At 41.1% G+C, this 17,060-nt stretch overlaps 1 protein-coding gene across 1 annotated transcript in view; it reads right to left on the bottom strand.

The window, feature by feature from the left end:
- The window catches only part of DNAH12 (dynein axonemal heavy chain 12), a 194,923-nt gene extending 183,104 nt beyond the window's left edge, over positions 1-11,819 (bottom strand). The window contains exons 1-4 of the mRNA XM_060239731.1: positions 11,647-11,819; positions 5,419-5,509; positions 4,027-4,053; positions 498-687 (exon numbers count right to left, since the gene is read on the bottom strand). Of these exons, the coding sequence (XP_060095714.1) occupies positions 498-687; positions 4,027-4,053; positions 5,419-5,509; positions 11,647-11,819 (481 nt within the window). The remainder of the gene's footprint in view (positions 1-497; positions 688-4,026; positions 4,054-5,418; positions 5,510-11,646) is intronic.
- Positions 11,820-17,060: the final 5,241 nt, after the last annotated feature.

Raw genomic sequence — 17,060 nt, 5'->3', positions numbered from 1 at the left:
ACATTTTTATTGTTGTTAAACTAGAACTATATATATGGAGTATACTGTGTGCGCAGGATTTAAAAGAAGGAGTTTATAGGATGACATTCTGTCCCCTTTGAAAACATTTTTGGAAATGGAACTAAAGGCTGGGGGGCTCCATTAGAGGTGGAATGTGAATGTCCTTTCAACGATCCAAGTTCCACATTCTGAAAATTAAGGAACTGGAATTAATTTCTACAGCACAAGCACTTCAATCTATAGAGAAATCTAGATGTAATCTGGACTATGAACTGAGCTTTGAACATTGTATATATACTTCATGGACTATTAAGACCCGTTATATGTATTGATTTGGAATTGTATAAATCGAACATTTAGATGATAGAATATATCTTTAGTTCTTTATTCATGGTATATACATACTTTTTTGCATACCCACCTGGAAGCTAGCAACCCTAGTTCCGGGGTAGCTATAATGTGTACAAATATAATATAGTGCCATTAATGGAACTTACCCATATATCTCTTCATGCTCATTTCATAATCTGTTGTAACCTCAGTTAAAAGTTGTTCAACTAGTTCTCTTCTGCCTTTGCCTTCTATTAGATGTGGAGGTACCAAAGTGAGCATAGAAGTTAACCATTCCTGCTGAATAGGTACTATTGGATTACTTTCTACACACTTCTTCATGAACAGATAATTGTTCTGAAATGATACCATGATCATGCACATAATTCCCTTTACATAAGACTAAGCAATTATTTTCTTTATTTATTTAAAAAATGTAATTTTATACCACATTAAGTTGGTCCTTGGCCTCATTTGAACCTTGCAGACAAAACATTTGTGAATCAATTTATTGTAATTAGCATTTTTGCCACACAACATAAGAAATGTTTGTATAACATTGCAGTAAACAGTAAACATTTAAATTGGTTTATCCCCCCTCTAATTTAACAACAGACGAGATTATTGGAAAACTGGATAATTTACCTATAGCTAATACTGATAGTCATACAATTTTATAGCTTTTATGCTAAGCCCCTAAAACTCTGGGCAACTTCTATAGTCAATGGAACGATGCAGAATCATGGAAGAAATTATACGAAGAAGACAACAGACATTAACAGGAAATGTAAACAGTAGTTAACAAGAAAGAACTTCACCATGTCTTAACATGGTTTTTCTAGACATAGGAGCCACTACGCTGCAAGCATGTAAGATTAGAATTACATGACAGGAAGAGTGATATGATTATCTCACCCACGTCAAGACCAGAACCAAGGAAACCGGAAACAAACTAAGCATCAGGAAGTATACTGTTGTGAGGGATAAGCCAAGTATCAGAACCATGGGTTGGATCCAAACTACATTTTCCATCTGCGAAATGGAATTTAACTGTCTCCTGTCCCTCTCCTCCCTCTGTCAGCCCCCTGATCGCCATAAAATGCTGCTCCTAGGAGACAGGGAACTTTGAGAAATTACATGCAGAGGGAAGGGGAAATTCCTAATTTAGCCTATATCTACCACTAGTGACTTCATCTCACCATCCTACTGCTCCTCTCAGAATGCATGCAGAGAAGCAGGAGCTGTGATGCCCTTGTTCTCTATGTGCGAGCACCAGCAGTAGGTCCTTCCAGAAAGCAGCACAAACCAAACCAAACCAAACCATGAACAGTAGGTCTAGAATAGGGTTGCTAGCCTTTGCTCACACCTTGGCAGCAGTCTCTGGGGAATGGAAACAAGGTATCCTGTTTTAGGTGTATCCTAGAGCAGAGGCCCCCAACCTTTTTTTATCCCAGGGACCGGCCCCAGGGCTGGCCGGCCCACTGCAGCCCCAGAGCCAGCAGCCATCCCCCCACCCCACCCCCCGCGGTGCCTCCCCCCATTTCTTCCTCCCTCCTCTGCCCCACCCCCCGCAGCCTTGCCACCCGCCTCCGCACAGCCTCACCGCCTCCTGTTTTTACCACTTTTAAGGCCAGGGAAGGTGAAGCGCCTTCCAGACCGACCTCCCCCCCACCGATCAGCTGATCCAATTGGCTGGGAAAACTACAGCAGCACAGCTGTTTCAGTGGTCGCTCACTGATGCGGTTTTCCCCACTGATTAATCAGCAGGGGGTGGGGGAGGTCAGCCTGGAAAGCGCTTCATGGCACCTTCCCAGGTCTTAAAGTGGTATAAATGGGGAATGGCGAGGCTGCGCGGGGGGATGAGGCTGTGCAGGGGGGTGGGCGGGCGACTGCATAGCCCACTTGGAAACAGGCCACGGGCTGGTACCAGTTCGCAGTTTGGGGGTTGGGGACTCCTGTCCTAGGGCATCACAGCAATGCAATTATGTCATTTCTGGTTTTGCACCAGAAGTAATGTTGCATATTGACACAATGAATCACCTCATCACCTCTCCCACTGCCTTGTTGAGTGGCAGCAGAAAATAGGGAGTCTAGGCTATATTGGGAGACCTCGTCTCCCCTCCCCTAGTCTAGAGGGGCTCACAATCCAGCAGGTGGAACGCGTAAGAGCCCTAATTCATTGGCCAAAGACTACTGGGGAACAGCTATCTGCAAATTGGCTTATGAAGCAGCAAGGATTGTCTAATGCATGCTTGTGAACCACCAAGCCAAACCTGACTTTACTGTCTGTGCAGTCTTCGGCAGACTGAAAAAAGAAAAAAAAACCCTTAGGTTTAGCGAACTTGAGTAGGATGTCATACATGACCGATGAGCTGTATTCAGCTTGCTTTGGCACAATTTGTGCATGTATCATCTAATACAAAAGGATGTAATAAACAGAAGAAATAATAAATTGACAATTCACTAACTAAATCAGGCCCATAGCTACGAGGAGGCCTGTGGGGGCACAGTCCCCTGACTGCTAGGCAGGGCCCCCTGACTTGAGGCCCCTAACCAGCCTCCAGTGCCTTGGCTGCATCCTTCTCCATTCTGCCATCATCATACACTGTTGCTTCTGCTTACTTAGGGGTCGGAAGAATTCTCTGACCCCTCAGCAAGCAGAAACAACGGGGCACCTCAAGTGTGGCGGGGGGGGGGGTAGGGAGCGGATGGTTCTATTGCAGGCTTTCTCTGCCAGACAGGGCAGGGTAGGGTAGGCTGGTGCACACAAGTGGAGGTCCTGGCTGCAGTCCAGGGCTGGGGATCAGTGAAGAGGTGATGTTTGCCTGCAGGGGTTTTCTGGCCTGGTCTCGTTGGCCACCTGAGGGTGGGAGCTGCGCTTGGGCAGCCTCGGCTCGCCCTCCGACAGGAAGAAATTCGAATCGAAGGTCTTGTAGCCCCAGAAGTCAGCTGCGACTTGATGGCGCCTTCCACCACCCCCCCTTGTCCCACCGGGCTTGCCTAGCTGGATCATGCTACAGGTAAGAGCAGGAGACTGTGCAGCGCGTATCTAAACCTCTGCGTGGCTCCCCACTAGTGCTGCTGGAAGAGGGGTGGAAGGGGATCTCCTTGGGGCAACTGTGGGGAGGGGGGAGGCTGTATGGCAACGAGCTGGCCGCTTTCCTCCTCGGTGGTGGTAGGAGAGAAGGCCACTATGTGGGTTGGGGCCACTATGTGCCCCCTGAAAAAAATCAGGGCCCCCCCCAATTCTTCAAATCCTGGCTATGGGGCTGAACTAAATGAAGAACATTTTCCAGGAGAGGGAATACTTGATTTTATACAATGTGCAATGTAATTCCATCCATTCAAAAGGAGACAGTAGTTTTTAAACAATATTAGTTACCAAAGACATCCACACTCCAATATTTTCCCATTTTTTCATGCTCCACAGACCAGGAATGTGGCCTTCAAGTTTACTTGACAGAACTTTAGAGCATTTTTTAAGTTATTCAAGCACATAATTTCTCCCATAATATGCAAGATTTTAAAACCAATGATTCAGGAAGTTTCTATGTTGCTTTGATATCCACAAATCAACAAACAGACATTGGCCACAATTATATACGTCTAATTGTTCCTCTGCAGGTCCTTTAGACAGATTTTTTTTCAGAATCAAGTAATGCATTGCTTCAATTTTTTTTTTAAAGTTTCACTTACTCGTATTTTCCTCTGCTCACTGTTCATCTATTGAAAAAAGTACAATGAATATATAAAATTAACATCAACTAAGCAGCATAATAAATAAGAAATACGTATTTGCTTTTAATCCTAAAGTTTTGAGATAATAAACATTGGGTTGGATCCCATGATCTATCGGGAAAAGGAACTGACAGCTCCAGGCCTCTGCTGGTGGAAGAGGAAGAAGTGTACAGTTGTGCCCCCTTCTTTCTCCCCAAGACTGCCTCCTGACCTGGGGGCTATTATTACCTGCAAGTTTCATAATCCCAGAAAGAAAACTTCCTGAAGTCAGAAATGGCTGCTGGGAGGAGCGGCAAGTGTGGAAGACATGGCGCTCTTGTACAATTCTTATGCTGCATCCAACACATTCTCTCTGAAATTCACAGTACTTCCCTGCATACAACACTGCTACAGATGTCAATTGACTGCAGTGTTGAAAGGAAGGTTGTCCTGCCCTGAATTTTGGAAGACAACTCCCCCCCTCCCAGTGTGATTAAAATATAAGAACATAAGAGAAGCCATGTTGGATCAGGCCAACGGCCCATCCAGTCCAACACTCTGTGTCACACAGTGGCAAAAAATTTTATATATACACACACACTGTGGCTAATAGCCACTGATGGACCTGTAATAAATGGACCTATAATAAACATTTGTCCTATGGGAACTCTAACAACTGATTTCTGGAGGAGCGTGCATATTTTTTCACTTGACTTCCCACAAACCTCCAGAAAAAAGAAAGAGAAGGAGCTCTGCAGCATTGTAAGCAGGGCATCATTGTTAACGAGGAGGAATAATTGACATATTTGTTCCCTTTGTTCTTTGCTGATGTCAAGAGAATATCTAATACTTTTCCACAGTACAATGTATGTATAAGTGTAGGAACCTCCCCTCCCCCAACACAAAAAAAAAACCCCTTCAAAGGCCAGGAACTCCTGTGCTTTTCTGCACAGAAAACACATAAATGGTAAGAACTGAGTGCATGCATAGTATGTGCACACACACAATCTCCATCAGTTTAATAGATACAGCAGCAGTAGCAGCAGGGACAATAGTAATGAACTGGGTCCCTTCGGTTGGTGATAGAATAAGAAGGATTCTTTGTTATTCTCTGACATTATCAAGATTCTACAAATATTCGGACATAGTTTAGTTTACCCGAATAATGTTTGACCCAATCTATTCTGTGCATGCAATTTTGTTATCTTCTTTCTCCTCCTCTTAAGGGTATAACAGCCCAATCCCAGGGACGCTTTCCTGGAGTAAGCCCTATTGAATAGACCATAGTAAAATTCAGACAGAGCAGACCTGTTTAGGGTTACTTTCCAAGTCTTAGATGTACCAATATCATATAATATATTACAAACTTACTGTAGAAGGCAGTTCTGGAGCAGGAGGTGGAGAACCTTTCTTAGCAAATTCTTCTAAGGCAGTTGTATAGTCATTAAAAGCATCTGTAACGCTGAAAAAAAACTGTACGGTTAGAAAGTAATTTTAGAAACTTTTTATAAAATTCTGCAAACTAATATAACATACTGAATTGGCTAATATTAATATAACATACTGAATACATACTATAACATTCCGGAATTGGCGCCTCACTGCAGGATCTGTTCGTGGAGAGCTCTCCAGCAAACAGTCCTGAATCAGGTGATTGGACGGCCCCCCACCTGGGGGACTGAAGGGGAAACCTTGGTAAAGATCCCCCCAGCAGGTGGCTTGACAGGAGACAGTGGTCCAAGTGGCGGTTTGATCCACAGGTCTCCAGTCGCCATGAAACTCCTTCACAGAGATTGCCTTGATCACCATCTTGGACAAGGGGTGACTTCCGGATTGTTTCCAAACTTCTACTTTTCTGTTGATCTGCGTCCTTGCAACCTAATTTCTTGCTTCTACAAGAACTTTCTAACTTCTGTCTTGCTTTGCTTATGGAATTATAATTCGAGGAGGATAAACTTCATTAAAAAAGAGAAACTGTGACGGTTGCAGAAAAGGGGGAAGAGGGAGGGGTTACCCCCCCCCCCTTACCCCCATTCCTCTAGGCTTTTAAACGTCTCCAGTGATATTTCATGTAAATTGAAGAAGTCCCCCGTGCTGGCTGTGTGCTTCTGTTAAGAAGTTACTGATTTATTAGAGAAGAGGTGAAAGAGGAGTTTTTAGGGCATGCCCAGCTCTTCTCTTGCCGAAGAATGGTATTTCTGCATTTTTTGACTGGTGGTGTCAATTTTCAACAGCTATATTGTTATAATCTGAGAAGAATTGCCTTGCTTGCTGTGGATTACAGTTTTATTCAGTTCTTTTCCAAGGATTACATGGATTATAAAAATTTGGATATAAAACAAAAGTTACAGGGCTTCTGGAATCAGGAGCAACTTCTACAAATATGGGTAGCTTTTGGTTAATGCAATTTGGACTTTTTGCAGTTTGACTTTTTTGAGACAAATACTATTGCTCTTTGGATTCTTGTAAACATTCTCTCTGCAACTGGAGCTGAACCTGTTGGGAAGGCGGACCCTGTGGTGCGGGTGAGACTAGTTTCTGTTCTGACTCTGTGCAGCTGATACAAAGGACTCTATTTTGCCTATCACCTTTTTTTGCCTACATAATAAAAATTGTATGTTTCAATAAGATTTGTGTATCTTAACACTTGCTATATTTGTGGTTGGTCTGTTTGGGTTGGCAGCTTACTGGTGTGTATTTTATCACTGGGAAAATATTGTTGAATTTAGTACCTAATCTGCTTATAACGGATACTGTGGACAGTCACAGTACGCTGTGTTCCATAACAAATCTTGTTTAAATGTAAACATTCCTTTTTGCATTGAGGGAATCCCCCTTATTTAAAAGGGAAAAAAATCATCATAAACATAAGATACTGGGTAGCTTTTAAAGCTCTAAAGCTCATATTGCCTTACCAAGCCTCCTTCTGTATATACTGAATTATCAATCTTTGCCACAATGATCAAAAAAGCTAATATGCCATCTCCAAGCACTCAGACTGGACCTGCCAAATCGGCCACTCCTAATTTACTGGAAGAAATTAAAGATTTACAATTGACATTGACAAAGGCCATGTCAGACTTGTCTGCCAAAGTAGTAACTTAGGTGAACAAATGCAACAAGTTCAAGGAGATGTAAAGGAATGCAAAAACCAAACAACTGAAACCAATAAGTTGATGAAGGCTCTAGATACAAAGGTGGTGAAGACAGATCTCAAAGTTGAACAACTAGAGAAAAAACAAAATATAGTAGAAGCCAGAACCCTTCAACTTGAAATGGAGAGGGCAGCCTGTGTGTTGAGATTTCAGAACATTCCAGAAGATAAATCAGAAGATATTGTCAAAATAATGTCAGAGGCCTTAACTGAAATGTTGCAAGATGAACACTTAGATATGAGATATGAAATAGACTATGCTTCTCGGGTTTCCTCCACATTTGTTCAAAAAAAGGCGCTTCCGAGAAAGGTGTATGTCAGGTTTGCTAGGCAGAATGTCAGGGACTTGATTCTTAGACAGAGCAAAGAAATTCTAATATTGATAAAAAATTTGTATATAAGAGTGTTGAAAGAAGTTCCTTGGCCAATGAGGCAAAAGAGAAGATAATATAAGGAACTGAGTTCTTTCCTAAGAGAAAATGAAATACCATATACCTGGCTCACCCCAGAAGGCCTGATATTTTCATATGAAGGTAAAATACACAGAATCACTTCAATTCATAAAGCGGAATATTTCTTAGAGAAATATGCTGGCAAAGAGAAGAAAAACAAAGGGAAAGGAGAGCAAGTTGATGAGGAAGTCAGCAGTCAATCAGAACCAGAGGAAGAGAAGGAGCTGGACCAGGAGCGAACCAGCTGTAAAACAAGAGCTCAAAAGCTTAGGGAAATCAAAGGTAGTAATAAGAAGTTATCATAATGACCAAACAACAAATCAAGATACTTTCTCTCAATGTAAATGCTCTCAACTTCCTGACCAAAAGAAGGAAAACCTTCACATATCTATCTAAATTCAAAACAGATGTAATTTTTCTACAAGAGATACATATAATCAAAAATTATTGCAAAATAAAAAACTGGGAATGGTTTTTTTGCCTCAAACCCTAAACAGAACAAAAGAGCTGTGGCCAGTTATATCAAAGACAAGCTTAACCCACAAATTTTATTTGCTTCAGAGGATGGCCGAATGTTATTTTTGGAGCTAAACTTAGAAGGGAAAAAGGTCTTATTGGCCAAAATATATGCCCCTAATAATCACCAAGAAAATTTCTATCAGAATCTCTATCAAAAGATATTAGATTTGGACTATGATGAATATTGTGTAGTAGGTGACTTTAATGCTATTTTCAATAAAGATCTTGACAGGAAGGCCACTCCCCAAACAAAATCCAAAGGAATGATGCTACCTACTCACTTCTTGAAATTAGCAGATAAGTTAAACCTTGTGGATGCTTGAAGAACAAGATTTCCTTCATCAAGAGATTATACTTATTTTTCCCACAGACATCAGTCCTGGTCTAGAATCGGTATGTGCTGGCTGTCAACAGGTCTGATGAAAGACTTTGACCAGGCGGATATTCACCCACGAGTAATATCAGATCATAGCGTCTTAACTATCGACTTAAATGATGTAAGAAGAAGAGGAAGATGGAATTTAAATACAAAGCTGTTGAAGGACAAAGACTTTGTACAGGAAACAAAAAAAGAATTTGACTTCTTTTTTAAACAAAATATAAATCATGAAGTAACCATACAAACAATATGGAATACAAGTCAAGCTTTTTTTAGAGACTAGCTATTAGGTTTGCAGCTAAAAGTAAGAAAGAGAGGATAAACCGAATTCAAGATTTGAATCTGAAACTGAGCAAAGCAGAAAAGAACTTAAACAACAATAGTTTAGAACAGAACTGCAAAATAATACTAAATTTTTGCAACATCAACTTAATCTCTTACTGATGGAAGAAGAAAAGAAATTAAAATTTGCTAAACAGAATTATTTTGAAAATGCTAACTAACCAGGTAGATGGTTGGCATACAGAATGAAAAAAGAACAAGCAAAAAGAACTATCATATCCCTCAGAGGAAGCGATAACATAGAAAGATTTACAAATAAGGGAATGGCAAAGATGATAGAGAACTATTACAAATAGCTCTACAAAGGTGTAAAAGTAGATAAGGAAGCTGTGAAAGAATACCTGGTCCAACATTGTCCTCAACCCTTCTCTAAAGAACAACAAAAAATTCTGAATGACCCAATAACAATGAATGAATTGGTGGAGGCTATAAGATTACAAAAAGATGGTAAAGCACCAGGTCCTGATGGTCTACCAGCAGAATATTATAAAACTTTCGAAGATTGTTTAACTCTCCTATACAAGGTGCTGTTAGATAAAATAGGAGATGAAGGTAAGATGCCACCCTCCTGGCAAGAAGCCTGCATTTTGCTGATTCCTAAAGAGGCAAAAGATTCAAAAGAGATTAAAAATTACAGACCAATTTCTCTATTGAACATGGATTATAAGATTTTTACATTTATATTAGCTCAACGTTTAAAGAGAGTACCTGCGGAAGTTATCCATCCAGATCAAGCAGGTTTCCTTCCCAAAAGACATCTGAGCAATAACGTGAGAATAATATACAACATTTTGGAGTATTATGAAACCCACCCAGATAAACATATGGCATTAATTTTTCTAGACGCAAAGAAGGCCTTCAATAATCTTAATTGGCAGTTTATGCTGCAACAATTAGAGTTTATGAACTGTGGAACAGATTTCCTCAAGAATATTCGAGTCATCTACTCCCAGCAAATAGCAAAAGTTGTAATAAATGGAGATTTAACAGACTCAATCTAAAAAGGTACAAGACAAGGCTGCCCTTCGTCTCCCTTACTATTCATTCGTACGCTGGAAACACTGAACAATCAGATTAGAGAAGATTCTAACATCAAAGAACTTTCGTTTAGAGGTGAATATTTTAAGTTGAGAGCATTTGCTAATGATATGGTCTTTATTTTAGAACAACCTGCCGGCTATATTAAACATCTGATATTGAATCTTAAGCAATTTGGAGAAGTGGCAGATATGAAGATTAACTACCAGAAAATGAACTTTCTATCAAAAAATATGACTACTGATCAAATTAAACCTTTTCAACAAGAATCAGGATTTGCATATGAGAAGAAAGTCAAATATTTGGATATGCAACTTACTAACAAAGTAAGCACTCTATATAAAAAGAATTATGAAAAACTAATTAAAGAAATAAAAAAAATTGGAAACATGGAAAGACATGAACATTTCACTGATGGGAAGAATAACAACAATTAAAATGAACATACCACCAAGGATGCTTTTTCTTTTTCAAACTATTCCTATAGTGTTACTGAAGATGTTCTTTCAAGAGCTAAATAAACTAACCACTAGTTTTATTTGGCAGAACAAAAAACCAAGAATAAAGTTGAAAGCGCTTCAAGATTCCAAAGAAAGGGCAGGATTTGCCTTTCCTGACTAGCAGTTATACTATAAAGCCTGTGCTCTAACTTGGGTGAGGGACTGGATACTATTAAAAAATAGGAGACTGTTAATATTAAAGGGACATGATCTTCCCAAGGGATGGCATTCGTATTTGTGGTACCAGAAAACAGATACTCAAAAATGCTTCAACACTCATTTAATAAGAAGGTCTCTAACCAAGTGTGATCCTGGTTAAAACCAAAAATTTACAACAAAGTTCTTAAGTGGGTCTCACCAATTTAAGCCTTTATTCAACCAATACTATTGTCACCTAATATGATACTTACGTATGATGAATTGTTAAAGACTAATGACGAACTGAAAACAAAAGAGTTAGTGACCTACAATGTTACCTTCGACTCGTGGACTAGGCTTCAGATGAAGAGTTTAGGTCGAAATAATGTTATTTCCCTTTCCCCCTTTCCCTCCCTTATTCTGTATTTCCTTATCCTGTTTCTTAAAATTCCAATAAAATATATATAACTAGTGGGGAAAAAACATACTGCAGAGAAAATACTTGCTAGGCCGGTTTTTTGCCCATTGCCATGCCATATTGTCCCCATACTGTTTTTATTTATTCACTTCATTACAGCCTGGCTTTCTCACTGAGGCTCAAGCAGGAAGGAATTATACAGTTAAAATCAATGCAATCAAAGCAGTATACATACACTTCCCGGTGAAAGAACCTGGATTACAAAAATTAGAGCAGTGCCCTATGGTATAAAGTATATTTATTTATTTATTTTATCATATTTATATCCCGCCCTTCCCCGACAGGCTCAGAGCGGCTAGGGGTATGATAAGGGTGTCAAATGTCCGGCTCATTGGCCACACCCAACCAGCCCAGGGCTTTAATTAGGCCCATGGGGCTCTTATCTCCCCCCGTCCTGTCCTCTCCCTTTGAAGCTCTGAGGCTGCTGAAGTTCCCATCTCCTTCTGCCTTGTCTTTCCTGGCTGCAGCAGGAAGTTCTTCTGTGCTTGCAAAGCTGCAAAGAAAATGCAGAATGGATTTTCCGTTAAAGTCTCTGCTCCCAGACAGGTAGCATCTTCTCCTATGGTCTCCTATGTAGAATGTATAACACAGTCACTTACACTATCTTATTAAGCATCTTCTGCTGCTCCTTGACTCTGCGGTATTTCAGCAGCTTTTTTTGTGTTTCCGTCAAACTCTGGGATGTGGAGGGAACATCTATGGGTGGTAACTGAATGTTCCATGCATCGTCATCATCATCTCGGGAGTCTGCTGACTTATTTGGAGCTGACATCTAAAATAACAAGTAAATAACCATTAGCAAAGAAAAAATAGTTAAGAATATTAAATGCATCTGCACAAAAATCAGCATATTAATAACAATGTTTTCACAGCATGAGTAAACAAAACAGCATAGCTTTTTTCTTTGAATGAAAACACTGTAATTGTATTTTATTTATTTATTTTATTTTTTCAAATTTATATTACAACCTTTCTGCAAGCAGGCTCAGGAAGGATTACAGACAAATTTGGAGATGGAGTAGTGGTTGGACTAGTGTCTGGAAGACCGAAGTTCAAATCTTCACTCAGTCATGAAGCTTGAGTAAATTGCTCTCTCTTAGCCTAATGTACCTTGCATAGCTGCTGTGAGAATAAAACCAAAGATAAAGGAACAATGTATGCTTTTAGGAGAAAAGGAGGATTAAAATGTATTAAAAATGTAAACTAAATAAGTATTTTCCTATTAATTATTGTGTGCATCCAGAGTTTGACTGCAGACATAACAATGTAGTATGCATAGTGATCCAAAAGTGTGACACAAAACTGTGAGCATGCACATGGAGCTTAAATACTGTGGGTTTACTTGGTCATGAAAACAAAGGATGCTGAGAGAGATGTGTTTGTGTATAGTGCCATTAAGTTGCAGTCAACTTATGTTGATCCCATAGTGTTTTCAAGGCAAATGATAAAGCAAAGTTGTCCTTGGTAGTCTCCCATCGAAGTACTGACCCTCCTTAGCTTCTGAGATCTGATTGTCAAGCTCCGATAGTCCCAATAACGATACCCTTTGTTTATTTCAAATAGATCCATTTATTAAGACCTAGAGATGCTTACAAGACAAGTACGGTAACTGAAAGAACTGAAGAATCAAACCACATACAGAGGTATATAATAGGGGTTCACAACCATTACTATTTTGGCGGGCACTTCTACCTTAAGGGTCAAATGTTACCATAGTAAACAACAAAGGGGAAAGAACCACATATCAAGGAGATAAGGACTTTGAAGTTACCATAGCATTCCTTCTCGCACTCATGAGACAAAACCATGCTTCATGAGAATCTAAACACTCCCTACCCGGATGGCCATGGCTATTAGGTAGTAAATAACACAATTCAGCTTCTAAGGGAAAGATATATGCAGGAGCTTGACACTGATAAGATTTGGCTATACTATGAATATTGTTCAACCCCATGGATTCTCCAGCATGGAATTCCTCAGGGGTCCCATGATATTTAACATCAACATGAAACCACTGAGTGGGGTCACTTGGAGTTTTGGAATGCATTGCCATCAGTATGCTGATGGCAAGCAGCTGTATTTCTCCTTTTCATCATTGGCAGGTGAAGCGGTGGATGTGCTAGGCCAGTGTCTGGCTATGATAATGTAATGGTTACAGTGTTGTACTAGGATCTGGATGACCTAAATTCTAATTGTTACTCTGCACTTGAAGTTGGATAATCTTGGGTCAGTCTCTCCCTGACAGCTTTACCTACTTCACAGGATTGGAATTATGAGAATAAAATGGGAGGATGGAAGAACAATGTGTTAAACCACATGGAGAAAAAAGGTGTGGTATAACTATCCAAATAAATAAATAAATAAACTTTATGGGTGGATGATCGTATCAATCTGACTTTACAAAGATGCATGCTTTTGTGATTGCTTCCTTATATGCATTTTCAGTACGCAGGTAGGGAAGTGATCTCTAATCTGGGAGTACTATGGTGCCTGACGGTATATTTCCCGGTGTTAGCTTATTTCTTGACTCCTGGGAATAAAATACCAAGATTCCTGAATGGAACAAGAAAAAGGGATTCGGTTTACCCCTTACCCAGCTGACTGACTACTATCAAAACACTGAGTTCATCCCACCCCAGGCAGGCCACAGCTTGGCCACAGAGTCAGGCTTTCATATATCCTGGGCCTGGAAACTTTTTTCAGATGCTATGCAGGAAGTAAACTATACCATCTCCAGGTTTGGATCTAGTGATCAATCAATAGAAGGTAGTTCCTCACTTTTCCCTCTACACATCAGATGGGAGAACAAGAGAGTAGTTTTGCCCCCTCTCCCCTCCCGACTGCAACGTCCCAGCCTGGGAGGGTATGAGGAATAAACTTTCCCAGGGAAGGAAAGAATTACTGATGGGAAGCCAAAACAGGGAAAATCCACAGTCCTTGCATGATCTTTGCACTAGTTCCAACTTATCATTTCTTGTTCAATGGAAATAACTGGTTCTGCCTTTCCTTCACTGTTGCAGTGCAGGATAAACTTCATTAGAGCCCAGTAGGCTTTACTCATTCAGAAGTAGCTGCCTGCCATAGAGGATGCTTGGCTTGGAACCTCACATCTGATCACTGGCCCCTAGGATTACAGCAGCCACTTTGTTGTGCAGCCCTACCCATCCTCAAAATTCCAAATCTGCCCAGACCCGGATGCAAATTAAATATCAGAAGCTACCCCTAAAGAAGTTTCCATTAGAAGATGGTACCCACCACCAAACCTTAATGAAGAAAAAAATAATTCACTTTACAGCCTGTCTCTTGCGTATGTTTGCTTGGAAGTAAGACCCACCGTGTTCTATGTGGCTTACTGAGAAGAATCACAGCCTTAACGAAACTTAATTCCAAGCAAAACATGGGTAGGAGGATCAGCCTGTTAATCTCCTGCTGTGGTCCAAACGCAGCAATTTCTCACAAACCCAGTCACTTTCCAGAGATGGGAAGACAGAAAAGCAGCACCAGCTTCTACGGAGCCACCATCAGGCTTACCCTGTGAGCGCATCAAGGCTGATAGGGACTGAGCCCTCGAACCATGGCTCGACCCTGGCATATACAAAACAGTGCATTTCCCGGACAAGGACCAACCAGCTCGCACGTACGTATAAAGGACGAGAGACTGTTGCTCTCAAGTACCTTTTTCGTTTTTACAAAATGAAGGCGTAAAAACCGCTTCTCAAAAGCTCTCGTTGTCCTAAAGTCCCCGCAAAAGGAGCTGAGGCGGGCGGGACATGTACCCTATCTTTCGCTCGCTCACCTCTCCCAGAGTCTGCGCCCCAAGAGAGACGGGACTTGGTTTGGGTCGGAGGGTAATCAAAGCCTCTCAGAAGAGAAAGGGAACAGTCTTCAGCTGCGCGACTCCGACCTAGGAAAGCGCTTTCGCTCACCAGCGGTGTTAACAACGCGTCAGTTGCTATGGTCACCGGACGGCACACGTGATCTCTCCCAGCTTCCTTTGCGCGCAGAGTTGGTGATGCTTTCCGTTCTGTAGTTGCTTTCCGGGCGGGGGATGTTGTTGGTCAAGGGACGATTGATTAATACTTATTTCTACAGACAGAGAAATCGGGGTTCATACCTGCCTAATAGTTCCTCGTTGATTTATCCATATGATTCATTGCATTAACAAGGGTTTAGACAGAGATGACAAAAGATGTGTCCCAGATCTCTTACAGCAGCTAGCAGTGTAATTCAATTAGGGAGACTGTGTTACCACCACTTACAACTTTTGTGTGGTCATTATGCCTGTGAATTCATTTTCGTTTTATGGCTCCCACTCCCACCAGTCGTACCCTCCCTACCTGTGTGTATGTATACTTTTCATTTTATGCCTCTCATGAAGTAGGCTGTGTACTATGAAGAACTATGCCACAGTAAGTTTTTAAGGTGTCAAAATCCTCCATTTTACCCTAAACTAACTTTCAACTGACGTGTCTGTGGACAAGATTGCCATTCCTGGTAGTGAGGAAAATACATCATACATGTGCACATGTTGGCATTGAACAGAGATTTCAGGAATGAACTTTTGTGACCCTTGTCACAAATGAAGCTTTCACAAAATAAATTCCATTTTTCTTTGCACAAAAGAAACTTGGGCTTTTTTTTACAATCAACAAGAAACAATGACATGGACCGGATGACACCCATCGTGCTGGCTTGGATGGGTCCAGTTGCAGGATAGAAAACCTGCAAAGGACTTTCTGGGGGCACCTTACATTTCCCTTTATCCTCTCCTCACACTATTTGCTCATTCTCTGCTAAAATAAAAAGGTAAAGGTAGTCCCCTATGAAAGCACCAGTCGTTTATGATTCTGGGGTGACACTGCTTTCACATTGTTTTTACGGGGTAGTTTGCCATTGCCGTCCCCAGTCATCTACACTTTCCCTCCAGCAAGCTGGGTACTCATTTTACTGCCCCTTGGAAGGATGGAAGGCTGAGTCAACCTGAGCTTGCTACCTGAAACCAGCTTCCGCTGGGATCGAACTAAGGTCGTGAGCAGAGCTTAGGGACTGCAGTACTGCAGCTTTACCACTGTGCCACGGGGCTCTTCTCTGCTCCTGGTAGTCCCCATATCCTCAGCTTTCTTCTCGCCTTCCCACCAACAAAACTGCCATTTATCTGTCCCTTCTTCAGTTATATTTATTATTTATTCATTTATACCCTATCATTCTCCCCAAGGGCACCCAAAGTAACATACATAATTCTTCATTTTATTTTCACAACAACCCTGTGATGTAGGCTGAGAGTGTGCAACTAGCCCAAAATTACCTAGCGAACTTCCACGACAGAGTGGGTCTCCCAAATCTTAATCTGAAATTCTAATCACTACATCATTTTTTTTAATCCATGTATTATTTAAACTTTTTAACATTTCAGATTTTTCTGCAACCCTGGCATTTTTCTCAGCTTGGAGAAACAGCTATCTTGTTTGTCCATGACCCCAAAGTCTACATTTAAGTGTCCAGTTTGGGTCACACTGAGAATTATATATAGCAGGGGGGCCAACGGTAGCTCTCCAGATGTTTTTTGCCTACAACTCCCATCAGCCCCAACAAGGCCAATGCCTGGGGCTGATGGGAGTTGTAGGCAAAAAACATCTGGAGAGCTATCTTTGGCCACCCCTGATATATATTGATGATGAGCTCTGCATCTACCACAAGTTCCCACCTTATTTAATGAGGGGGTGAACAAACATGTGGACAAAGGAGACCCAATAGATGTTGTTTAACTTGACTTCCAGAAAGCTTTTGATAAAGTTCCTCATCAAAGGCTCCTTAGAAAGCTCGAGAGTCATGGAGTAAAAGGACAGGTCCTCTTGTGGATCAAAAACTGGCTAATTAATAGGAAGCAGAGAGTGAGTATAAATGGGCAGTCTTCGCAGTGGAGGACGGTAAGCAGTGGGGTGCCGCAGGGCTCAGTACTGGGTCCCATGCTCTTTAACTTGTTCATAAATGATTTGGAGTTGGGAGTGAACAG

This window comes from Heteronotia binoei, chromosome 5 (assembly GCF_032191835.1).
Source record: "Heteronotia binoei isolate CCM8104 ecotype False Entrance Well chromosome 5, APGP_CSIRO_Hbin_v1, whole genome shotgun sequence".
Classification (NCBI taxonomy): domain Eukaryota; kingdom Metazoa; phylum Chordata; class Lepidosauria; order Squamata; family Gekkonidae; genus Heteronotia; species Heteronotia binoei.
Note: the sequence above shows the minus strand (reverse complement) of the source record. Positions and strands in the feature narration are given on the sequence as shown.